Raw genomic sequence first — 11,745 nt, 5'->3', positions numbered from 1 at the left:
TTCTCCACCGTAGGATGGAGTTATTTAACTGTCTCCACTTATTGATAATTCAGCCTGTGTTCTTTACTGAAATTTATAAAAACTCAGTATAAGGTGGCAATCCTTTGCACATTTACCTGGGGATAAGTCCTGCTCAACAAAGTGGGGCTCACTTCCAAGAATACCTGGCCTGGGCTATTTGATTTTTATTCATGGCTATATTGGTGTGCTGAACAATTCTTTATATAGCAGAATAGATTAATAAAAAGGTGCAACACATTTTTGCAATATAATGATGTAGTCAAGTATGTGTTGACAAGCGAGTATAATCCTAATACCATTTACCAGTATCCAACCCCTTTGAGAAAACCACAGCAGATTTGGACATGGATTGTGTTCAATATAAATCCACTACATAGGGAAATTTTACAGCAAAGAGATTCCAGAGACTTTATAGCATTCAACTTAAATGCTTTTATTGACAGTGTCTTGAACAATAAGCAAACAATGCTTAAATTTCATCCAAATTCACTTTCCACATGTTAATACCTCAAGGTAGAAAAAATTAAAATAAAAATATAAATATATTCATAAATAAATTAAAAACACAATAAAAACGTTTTCATGGAAAACTTATGTCAAACCATTCGGACCACTTCAACAATGTATGATCAGTTAAAGTTACAATGAACATTGATGTACACGGAGAACTTTAGTACATGGACAACATAGCTATTTATTAATCTACTAAAAAATAAAATAGTCTCTTTTTGCAGTTAAGTTGGGTCATTGCTAAGTCATCAAAACACGATATTGCCGGGAGCACAGTAGTTACTGTTAGTCAGCTGCACTAGATACGAGTTGAAGATACCCAGCACCATATTAAAAATCCCAGTCATTAAACCAACAGATTAATTAGTTAATGCTAGTTAATATTAAAGAGGAGGGAAGGGAGTCACCACCCAGCCATGTTGAACATGCTACAAAACTACTAGTTCTCATTGATGGGGACAAGACATATTCCATGCGATTTGCTACATCTCTGGAAGAGGTATCAGGCCTTGTGGCAGGCTGCGGATCAGCTCTTCAACAAAGTCATTTAGCTCCAAATGGGCTGCCGGTACCAACCTCCGGAATGGAGGAATTTCGTCTTCCCTACGCCTTGGATGGGATCTCCACAGGAAGGAGAGAGCAGCTCCTCTGCAGCCTAAGGCCCCATGCAGCAGCAGCAAGGGGGATGGGCTCGGTCTCCACCATGGTGATGCCCCTAGCCCCGTAGTTGTGGCTCTGGATCCAGACCCTTCACAAGGCCAGCAGAGTCGGCGAGCTGAGCGAGTCAGAAGAAGGCTCGTTGCTGCTACTCCCTTTCCTGTGCGCGGCTGCACAGCTAGGGAAAGAATCGGTCTCCGGATACGTGAAGACGAAGGAAGAGGTGTAGGCGCTGGGGCAGGGCGTGCAGGTCACCACCGGAGTGCAAAGCGGCTCCAGATCCACATTGCCTGCGGTCCCCAGGGGCTCCCAGTCCGCCGCATAGAAGGAAGAAGAGCCGGACAGGTCCATGTCGGGGACGGAGCGAGGCATCTCGCGAGTGGAGCGCGAAAAGAACTCATCGAAAGGCTCGGCCTTTAGCTCCAGGCCGCTGCTCTCCTTGGCAGGCTCGGCCCGGGTCGGCTCCTGCAGCATGGGAAGGGCGAAAGCGGCCTCCTCGGATTCAGGAGAGTTGGGCACCGGGGCCTCAGCTAGCAGGTCCAGAGAGGAGACGGCGAGCTCTTCCGAGAACTGTAGTTCCTCCGGGATCTTGCAAGCGGGGCGATGGGCGGCCAGGATGAACTCCAGCTTCTCCTTCTCTTTGAGCAGGTTGGCGATCTCAGTCTGCAGCACAGATTTCTCCTCCTCCAGCTGGTCGGTCTCCTGGGGACACAGAGAAGGGGAGGGGCGTCAGTCAAGATCTCCTCTGGGTGGGAGAGAAACTAGACACAGGAGCGCCTGACGGGAAGGCCCGCCGGCTGGCCCAGACCGGAGATACTCACCGCTTGCAGGGTATCAGTCAGTTCCCTCCTCCGGTTGCGGCATTTAGCGGCTGCCATCTTGTTCCTCTCCCTCCGGATCCTCCTTTTTTCCTCCTCTTCTGGCGTCAGCTATGGAGAGAGAAAGTCGCATCCGTCAGTATCCAGCGTCTGAGCCCAGAAAGTGCTTGTCCTAACTTCGAATTGCAGCCAGCAGGTGCAAGATTTAGGCATACAGGGAACGAACTACTCAGATTCCGCTTTGGATCTCAAGGGAGGAGAAAAAGTATCTTCTCCTCCCGCTTCTTTATGCCCCTATACGAGGTGCCCTTACCCTTGAAAGGGAACAGCTGGCTAGCGACCCCAAATACCCCTCCCCTGCCAGAAATAGGCCCTGGCCCACAACCTTCTCACACTCCCTCTCTTTGCTTGGCATGACTAGAGGCTTCTTTGCAACCAACAGCTGCATACACACCTGCTCAACTTTGCCCCTTCTGCCAATGCTTTGCCCTCTGCTTCCTGGCGTCTTGACGATCCCAGCCCTGGAGTAGGCACCAGCAGTTTGAGGAGCAGGGAGCCCGTAGGGATGGGTTCGATTTTGGGAAGGAGCCACTGAGGAGATCAGAGTTGGTTGGACCATCCACTGCAAGTCTGGACTTGTGGAGATAGCAGTCACTGTGGGAACGAAGTTGGCACTCGAGGCAGATAGGTCTGTGCAGAACTCCTGGAAAACCACGAAAAGGAGACCCTGTTAGTTACGAAGCTGAGGGGGTGGGAAGGAGAGAAAAATGCAATTCATCCTATGACAACTCTCTATGCCCAAGAGGCCGGTGCACTATTTTGAGCTGGGCCTGCAGTCCCTGGGGCCAGATTGGCTCGGACGCTGCTGCCGCCATCATCAGACTACACATGAACAGGGGCTTGTTATAAATATCTCTGACGTCTACGCTGACGCAAACGCCGCTCCGGAGTCTCCTGAATGAAGCCGCGATTTATCAATGAAACTGCTTTACGCACCCGCTACAGAGCACCTCCCGGGTTAAAATCCCGTCCTCCCATCATCATTTACAGCACCAGACAAGAGTCAGATTCGTGCCACCCCCCTACCCCCTTTCTCTTTTCTTATATAGCTAATACTGTCTTCCCTGGGAAGAGAAGCTTGAAATACACCATACAATGTAGCGTACTGTACAACTAAAAGTAAAGAAAAAAGCATGCATCACGTGTAGGCCGGGTCAGCCATTCCAAGCCTCGGCTATCTAAGTTAAGAGGTGCTACTATCCTGTCATTGTGCCCGATAGTAACAGAAAAACAGACATAGACAGCTATTCTCCCTACCCGACACATCCCATAATCCATGAGTAGTGCGCCGATTCTCACCTGTGCGTTGACAGGCGAGCCCATGCTGGAGAAAGAGTCCGCTGGAGATGGATAGTATGTAAGACTATCCCCAGCCGGAGAAGCGCTGCTGCAGCGGGAGGAAGACGCGTCGTAGTCAGCGGTGAAGCCCTGATACATCATGTCGGATAATCTGGGGGTGTAAGAGTCCTTCAGGGTGGTATATCTTTCCCAGATGAATATCCGAATTGAGCGACTCCTCGGCTAGGCGAACGGGTTACTTGTAAACCCAAGCCACCCAGCCCTTTGGCCGCTTCAGTCACTCTCGTTCTGCTGCTGGAGTAAGAGTGGTACCTCCGCCTTTTATTCTGTACGGTTAGGAGTTGTGAATGAGATCTACGTCACGGGCAGAACCGATCCTCATGGGAGGAGAGCAGTAGCAGTCACGAACTGCCTTTGAGACGGCCCAGAGTTTCTGGCCCTATCAGAATCTCTCTCAACCCAAGCCAAACGATCTAAGCTCGGGAACCCACTGACGTAAATATCCTTATATGGCATACATCCTGTGCAAAGGGGTGTAACTGACGGGAACGCTTCAGGGCTGAGGCCAAGGGATAGTGCGTGCCTGTGGTAGCAACGGTAGGGGGAGTGGAGAGTAAAAGCAGCAATAACTGCAGCAACGGCTTCTGCATGCAGATTCTGTCCATTTAGTGCTGCCCAGACATTGAAGTGGCATCTTAAAGAGACAGAGCTGCAATTTTGCCCACCACCTCCACAGACTTTTGCAGAATTCATTGGTTCTATGATTTCATTACTATCAGCGCCCGAATATATCCTCTTGAAATATTTCTAAATTTTAGATACTACAACATTCAGCAATATTTCCTTTCCCCGCTGTAAAATACGGTGATGATATGCAGCATAAAGCCAGGGTGATTAAATGGGGGTATATGGCAGATTTATACACACAGAGAGAGATTTAAATTGCATCAGGCTAGTAATTACGTTTCTGATTTTTGGTGTTAAGTCGAAAGAGTGCAGTTATCATACAAGAATAATGCTTTTTATTCTGGATAACATTTGTTCTTCTGGACATAGATAGTGCAGTCCTTATCCAATTTATCCTAGCAGCAGTTCTCAGTTGTCATTATCCCCATATGACTATTTCAGAAATGAGAAGAAGTCTTGCCCCTGATGCCCTGAGCCTCTTATTAAGTGAATCTGTCCTTCTCCCCACTCAAGCCCTGGTGAGCTCTACTTATACAGAGTAAAAATGTTAATATGGGCATTATTATCAAATCCATATCTAATGTATATATACATTTAAGATTTTTTTTGTTTACAACCAAACATATTCTAATGTCAATATTAGCCATCACACTAATTTAATGAAATTTAGTAAGACTGCAATCCTATACCCACTTACCTGGGAGTCAGCCCTATAGAACTTAATAGGATTTACTTTTGAATAGACAAAAAGGATCCTGCTATAAGTGCACATACCTTGGTTCATTATCATCAGTTCACTTCTTGTTAAGATTAAGTGAATTGTAAAATGCTTTACACCCATCTATTAATTTTTGTACCATAATTATAGAAAATGATGCTCCCATATCTTCAATATATGAGGCTGCCATCCTATGTATACTTACCCACAAGTCAGTCTCACTGAATTCAGAGGAACTTTCTTCCCAGTAAACATGCATAGGCTCAGACTGTTCAACATATTAAAACATTTTAAGGGTAACTTTTGATATTTTAGAAAATATTATTGTGCAGGCCACAAACTGATGTAGGTCACACAAACCCATGTATTACGTATTTTATCAATCTGTCTAACCTTTGTATTTTTATTATTACTGCTACTGTTTATATCCTTATACTGCATGCCACTCTGGATACAAAGGCAGAAGGGCAGCACATAAATACATGATGATATTTTAAGCTGTATCACAATGTAACATTGGAAAGGTATCAAGAGAAAAGATGTGCAACCTCTGGCACTATTTCCAGATTTTTGTTTCACTGCCTTTTCTTGACAATATATTATGCTTCCCACATCTTTCTGGTTCACACAAGGGAAGATCCCTGACTCCACTGTAGGCAGTTACAAAACTTCCATTCATTTCAGCTATGTTAGCATTTTACCTTGTAGTAATCACATACAAAAAAAAAACAGGTGAAGAAACTAGCACTCTAGGTCATATATGATACTATTTACTCAAAGCAGTACTGGAGAATCTGATTGCTCAGGGTTTTCCAAAAAGGTTTCTGATCATTTCTGAGGTCACCATTTATAGGTTAGGCTAAAGGGACTTATGAGAGGAAGGTTCATTTCAGGTTGACTCCTTGTACAACTTGCTGTAAACCAGTACCATAGATTCAATGGAACTTCTGAAGACTTTTCACACTTTTCCTTGTGCTCGATGCTCTTCACATAGATTATATCTGTGATCCTTGCATAATACTGTAAGTAGACAAGCATTATAATCCACATAATAGTCTTAAACTTTAACACCCTAAATGATTTGTGTCCAGGTTATCTATAAAAATGCCTTCATTAACATAATCCTGCCTGTGTGCTACAAACCTCTGGGGTTCTTCTCAAGTGCCTTCCATAAAGATCAGTTAGATTGGTATGTACGAGAGACAGGTGGCCCCAAAGCTATGGAACTTCCATTCCCTAATCCCTTCAACTCCGGTATCTAGGTAGGCCTTGAAGACGTTCATGACTGCTTTTAATTGGTAGCTCTATGTGGGGATGCCCTTAGCCCTGGTTCGGAAGCTCCAGCTGGTGCAAAATGCAGTGGCCAGATTGCTGATGGGAGCAAATGGCTGACAACATGACACCACTTGTAAAACATCTACACTGGCTGCCCATCTGCTACTGAGCCAGGTTCAAGGTTCTTGTATTAATTTACAAAACTCTAAACAACTTAGAGCCAGGGTATATTAGGGATGGCCTGAAGCCTTATATCCCAGCTCACTGAGATCTTCTGCAGGAACAGCTTTGGTGTCCCCTGAGTTGGTGAGGCTCATTTAACATCGACATGAAATCAAGCCTTCAGGGTCATGGACCCAGTTTTCTGGAATGTTCTGCCAACAGAGATTCAGCAGGCACCTTCTGTTTTAACTTTTTAAAGCCTGCTGAAAACCTTTCTGTTTCGCCAGGCTTATGCAGGCAATGAAAAACATGCTCTTTTTTTTGCAACAATGGACCTTTGTTTTTATTGTATTTTAATTTTTTTTAATTCTGTTATTGTGTTAAACTTGTTTTAAACTGCTTTGATGTTTTTAATGAAATAGTGATAGAAATATATATACAAATATTTTTATAAATAAAATAAACAAATAAATTCATTAATAAATAGCTTGTGTCTCCAGAGCAGCTTCTCATATTGATCTGTACATTTGTTCTACTGTATTTTTCTATTGTAACTTGTCTCACTCCTTTGTATATGAGAATATAGCTCTAAAAAGTGGCTTAAAATACTTTAAATTAATTAATAAAAATAATATAGAATTTAGTCTAAAATAGAGGCTGATTTAAGACAAGCCACCAAATTCACAACAATGCTGAGATTTGAACTAGTGATCTCCATGCAGGTCATTGCCCATCCACTATGTTACTTAAGCTTTAATAATAAAACAGAATAAAACTGGAGATAATAGGTGTAGCCTCCCCTTGCTGACACTAGATTTATGCCATCAGGGTGCGCAGATTTCCAGTTGACCGGAAATATAACCTGATCAGCCACCAAATGGTTCAAAAGATGTATCCACTTAAACAGTTGTGTTGATAGGATAGCAAGATTTTGATTTACACAGAAAATTTCTCCAGACAAGAGGCAACATCTCAAAGCAATTTCTTAGGAGGAAATTTAATAAATAAATTTCTGTATGACCTTTTTCTTCCCAAAATGGGGCCTCACTTTCACTCTATTTCTTTTAGCATCCATTCATCATGCTGCAAAAACTAAACAAATAAACGAAATTTATGGTATATAATCTAAAGCGTGTAATTATTACCATGGGAACGTATATTTATTGCTATTGCCATGCACATACAATTCCTGTCTCTGGAGCAGAATTGTTTCTGCGTGAAGTTTCGGATTGGAAGAAATACCACACTTGTACTGTACATATGGAAAATGTAACCTAACGTCCTTCCTGAAGCTTTGACGGGAGGGGTGTGTGTACGGAGCTATGGAATATTCTGCACGTTCAGTATTACCATGGTCACGAGACACTTAATCATACAGGGCTCTCACTACAAGAACTGGCTTGCAACGGAAAGTGTCTGCAGCGCTTTGAAAAGTGTGCGGAGTTCCAGCTATTTATTATTAATGGAATGTCCCAGAAATGGTCCCTTGCCAGGAGGAAGGAGCTGGTGATGGGATGCGTTCAGTCTGCTTGGAGGGCGGGCAGCGTTTTTGAGAGGCTGCCAAGGAGGTGCGGTAAGAGGCAAGGGAGGGCTCTCACTTTTCCCGTAGCTGGAATATGTTATGATCCTTGGTTGTTTGTTGCAGGGAAGCCCAGAAACACCCACCCGCCGCCGCACAGAGATGACAAGCGAGGGACGGAGGAAGGGAACTGCGCCAGACCGCATTCGCCCGTCGCGAGAGCCAATGAGGCGGAGATTGCGAGGCCGCAACAGCGAGCGAGGCGAACCTGGTGGTGTGTTTATGAACAAACAGAAGCTCTCTCCGGCGCAGTTTCTATGCAAGGGAGGAGCTTCGCTCTGCCAAGTCAGCCAGCAGCCGTTCTTGCCACTTGAGCTCATAGGCCAAATGCAGCAGTTGATGATGCTACTGCTGTTACGGGGTTGCCGCCAGGCAAAGGATCTGGGCCATGCGGGGCGGGAGGAATTGGGCTAACTGCTATTTCGAGGTTTCCCCGTCACTGACAGCAGCGACAGCAGTTTAGGCATCTCGTCTGGGGAGCGGAGCAATTCTTCTCCTGGGTGGGGTTTGTAGGCAAGGGAGGAGTCTAGCCTGTCGATGCAATTTCTCGCTTCCAAATTACATAAATCAGTTCAGAACTCAGAGAGGTTATGTTCAATCCCACACTCAGGACAAAAAGTAAAGTAGTCCCTACTCTACCTCCTCTGTAGGCTGCTTAACGGTGGTGTTTCCAGTTCACCCATCAAGAACATATTGTTAACAAAATAGTAAATGTTCCCTTCCCAGATTAAAAAAAAAAAGTTCCATAGGGATCCTGTGATCACACACAACACACACGCACACAGAGGTTAACTGCTGACAATAGTTTTCGTCTTAAGTCTAAGGGTTTGTATTCAACTAAGTCCCACTCAGAGAAGACCCACTGCAATTAATGAACCTATGCTTTATAGTGTTGGCCTTTGACTGTAATAAATGATTGATTGATAAAATGTAAATGTACTGCCTTCAAGTCGATTCTGACTTATGGTGACCCTATGAAAAGAGTTTTCATGGTAAGCAGTATTCAGAGGTGGTTTACCATGAGTCTGAGAGGCAGTGACTGGCCCAAGGTCACCCAGTACGCTTCATGGACATGTGGGGATTCAAACCTTGCTCTCCCAGGTCGTAGTCCAACACTCTAACCACTATGCCACGTGGCCCTCTGATTGATAGATAAACCAAAGTTTGTTGTATTCGATAACTTCAGTGGCAGCGGCGTCACTAGCAGGAGTGTGGGGGGGGAGCGGACCTCTGGTGCGCGCCCTCCCAGGGGCATGGACGAGGTGGCTGGGCTTGCGTGCGTGCATTCGAGGGCAGCTACCCCGTCCATGCCCCTGGGAGGGTGCGCGACGCAGGGGCACCCAGCCCAAGAAGGCCTGGGAATGCCGGCGCGCCTCCCTCGCCCCGCTGATGCTGCTCCCGGTCTCGCCCGCCTGCCTGCTCGCCCGTCTCTGAGCAGTTGGAGCAGCCTTGCTGGGCAACGGCACGGGGCAGGGCAGCTCTGGGTGTCACCCCCCTCATGGTGACACCCGGGTGCGGGCCGCACCCTCCGCACCCCGGTAGTGACGCCCCTGTTCAGTGGGCCTATTGTGAGTAGGCCTAGCATTGAATACCACCCCTAGATGGTTTATCTCATCTCCCTTGCCCAAACTTGGAAGATCTGCTTTTATTATTCTCATTTCACAAATGGGGTACTGAGACCAAGAGACAATAACTTGTCTAACATGACTACCAAATCATTACCCAGGTTTCAGTCCTATAACTTTTTCTTAAGTTCCAAGCATTAGGTAGAGCAATTCTCAGAAACTTATACTATACCAGTCAACATACTTACTCAACACCCCAGATTTAAAATCACACAATCTATGTCAAGGTATATCTGGCAGTAAGCTGTACAGGGTTGTGTATTGTTAGCATATGCAGAGATGTACAAGACTGGAAAAATCCAGTAAGCCAATCAGTTGAACTCTGGTCAGCAATTAAATAAGCACTCATTGCACTGTGATGCATCTTACAACAAATCCATGCTGAAAGCAGTCTTTAAAGTAGGTCATCTTATCAATATTTCAAAAATGATATACACAGCTGAAACATTATATCAAGCTCGTGGAACTGTGTAAGAGATGCTCATTGGATACTATGGAATTGTTTTGCTTTGGTTCATAAAAGCCAGGTCCCAAGATTCCATCATACTACAGTGTCACATTCTACTGTGACCAAGAAAAAGAATGGAGTATGGCGGTGAGAGCCAGTGTGGCGCAGTGGTTAGAGTGTTGGACTATGACCTGGGAGACCAAGGTTCTAATCCCCACACAGCCATGAAGCTCACTGGGTGACCTTGGGCCAGTCACTGCCTCTCAGCCTCAGAGGGAGGCAATGGTAAACCACCTCTGAATACCGCTTACCATGAAAAGCCTATTCATAGGGTTGCCATAAGTCAGGATCGACTTGAAGGCAGTTCATTTCATTTTTTCATGGGGATATGCAGATATTAGCAATGCTCCTTATGACAATCGTATTGTTAATGACATTTTTTTTAAAGTAAATGTCTTTTAAAACAGGAGATACCTGGTAATCCCAGTCATGTAGACACCAACAGGCAACCCTGCACAGACCCCTGCATTGCAAATATATTTCAAGCAGTGAAAGTAATTACAGTAGAAGTAAATGAGAATCATCTAGGACAGCAATGGGCAAAATGAATAGGATGAGGCTAGATCCAACCCTCTAGTCTCTATGTTTAATGGGTTGCTAACCCAGTTGGACAATGAAGGAAAATAATTCACATGCATAGTAACACGCCCATGTTCCAGATGTCACAGCTGTCTTGATTTTTCAGACCTTTGCCAAATGTGCTCATTGCTAGGGGTAACTAACTGGAGCAGCCTTCTTCTGGAACAATTTGGACACAGAAGGCAACACTCTGAGGACAAAACTATTTTTCTCTGCTAGCAAATGTTTGGGCAATCCCTCAAAAGACTTCTTAACACAGATCATCCGCTCCTTGTATTTTATTGCTTTCTGCAAACTAGTGCAACCCATGGTGCATACTAGTCTAAATAGAACAATTTGGTGAAAGTCCTAGTCATAAATAAGTTATTTAATTTTATTATTTATTGATTACATTTATATACTCCTCCAGGGAGACTCAACGCAACATACATGGTTCTTCCCCTGCCTATCTTGTCATCACAACAATTCTGAGGCAGGTTAGGCTGAGAGAGAAATGACCAGTCCGTGGTCACCCAGTGAACTTCATAGCTGAGCAGATATTTTGTCTGGGGCTTTGGGTGGCAATTTGTTTAAAATAGTTCAGGAGAAAACAAGTATTTCCCCTAGATCAGGTTACAACATGATGCTTGTACGGTATCAAATGGGAAAAGTTAAAAGAATTGCTAGCCAATATGTCTTTCTAAAGTCAAATAAACTGGACACACATATTATGGGTTTGTGGTTTCCTCACAGCATTGTACATGCACATTTACACCATGTGCATATTTACACCCAGGCTATGGTCTGAAGCAGCCTTTCCCAACCAGTGTGCCTCTAGATGTTGTTGGACTACAACTCCCATCTTCCTGACCATTGGCAATGCTAGCTGAGGCTGATGGGAGCTGTGGTCCAACAACATCTGGAGGCACACTGGTTGGGAAAGTATGGGAAGGCCACCACCTTGCTGAAGCTAAGCAGGTCTGGGTCTGGTCAGTGCCTGGATGGGAGACTCCCTGGGAACCATATGTATGCCATCTTGGGTTCCATGGTGAAGGAAAGGCAGGGTAGAAATGTAACAAACAAACAAACAAATAAATAACGTGCATACACCTGGTAGGAAGATTAGTCCAGTGCTATCAACATGCCCTCTCACAGTGACGAAACAGAGTCATAAAATAAAACCATAACAAGCCACATGGCTAAGTTAGCTTCTCACCATTGTTGTCTACCCAGCCAAGCCTATTCGTGAAGTGTTGCCATGCTTGTGT

At 44.8% G+C, this 11,745-nt stretch overlaps 1 protein-coding gene across 1 annotated transcript; it reads right to left on the bottom strand.

Annotated features, from left to right (window-relative positions):
* Nucleotides 1–505: 505 nt before the first annotated feature.
* On the bottom strand, nucleotides 506–3,690 carry FOS (Fos proto-oncogene, AP-1 transcription factor subunit). The gene is made up of 4 exons (XM_061611780.1): nucleotides 3,366–3,690; nucleotides 2,461–2,709; nucleotides 2,010–2,117; nucleotides 506–1,890 (listed from the first exon to the last, which is right to left on the bottom strand). Exons 1-4 carry the CDS (start codon nucleotides 3,504–3,506, stop codon nucleotides 1,282–1,284), a joined length of 1,107 nt encoding a protein of 368 aa, XP_061467764.1. The 5' UTR covers nucleotides 3,507–3,690; the 3' UTR covers nucleotides 506–1,281.
* Nucleotides 3,691–11,745: the final 8,055 nt, after the last annotated feature.

Source organism: Rhineura floridana, chromosome 2, assembly GCF_030035675.1.
Source record: "Rhineura floridana isolate rRhiFlo1 chromosome 2, rRhiFlo1.hap2, whole genome shotgun sequence".
NCBI classification, from domain to species: Eukaryota; Metazoa; Chordata; class Lepidosauria; order Squamata; family Rhineuridae; genus Rhineura; species Rhineura floridana.
This window is presented reverse-complemented; position numbering and strand designations above follow the sequence as displayed.

What these genes read in the sequence shown, in the direction of transcription:
- FOS (XM_061611780.1), bottom strand. Translation starts at nt 3,506, where the DNA reads ATGATGTATCAGGGCTTCACCGCTGACTACGACGCGTCTTCCTCCCGC. An exon ending in GCTCGCCTGTCAACGCACAG is followed by an intron (nt 2,710 to 3,365) that starts GTGAGAATCGGC and finishes GTGGTTTTCCAG; the next exon opens with GAGTTCTGCACAGACCTATC. An exon ending in GAAGGGGCAAAGTTGAGCAG is followed by an intron (nt 2,118 to 2,460) that starts GTGTGTATGCAG and finishes CTCTCTCCATAG; the next exon opens with CTGACGCCAGAAGAGGAGGA.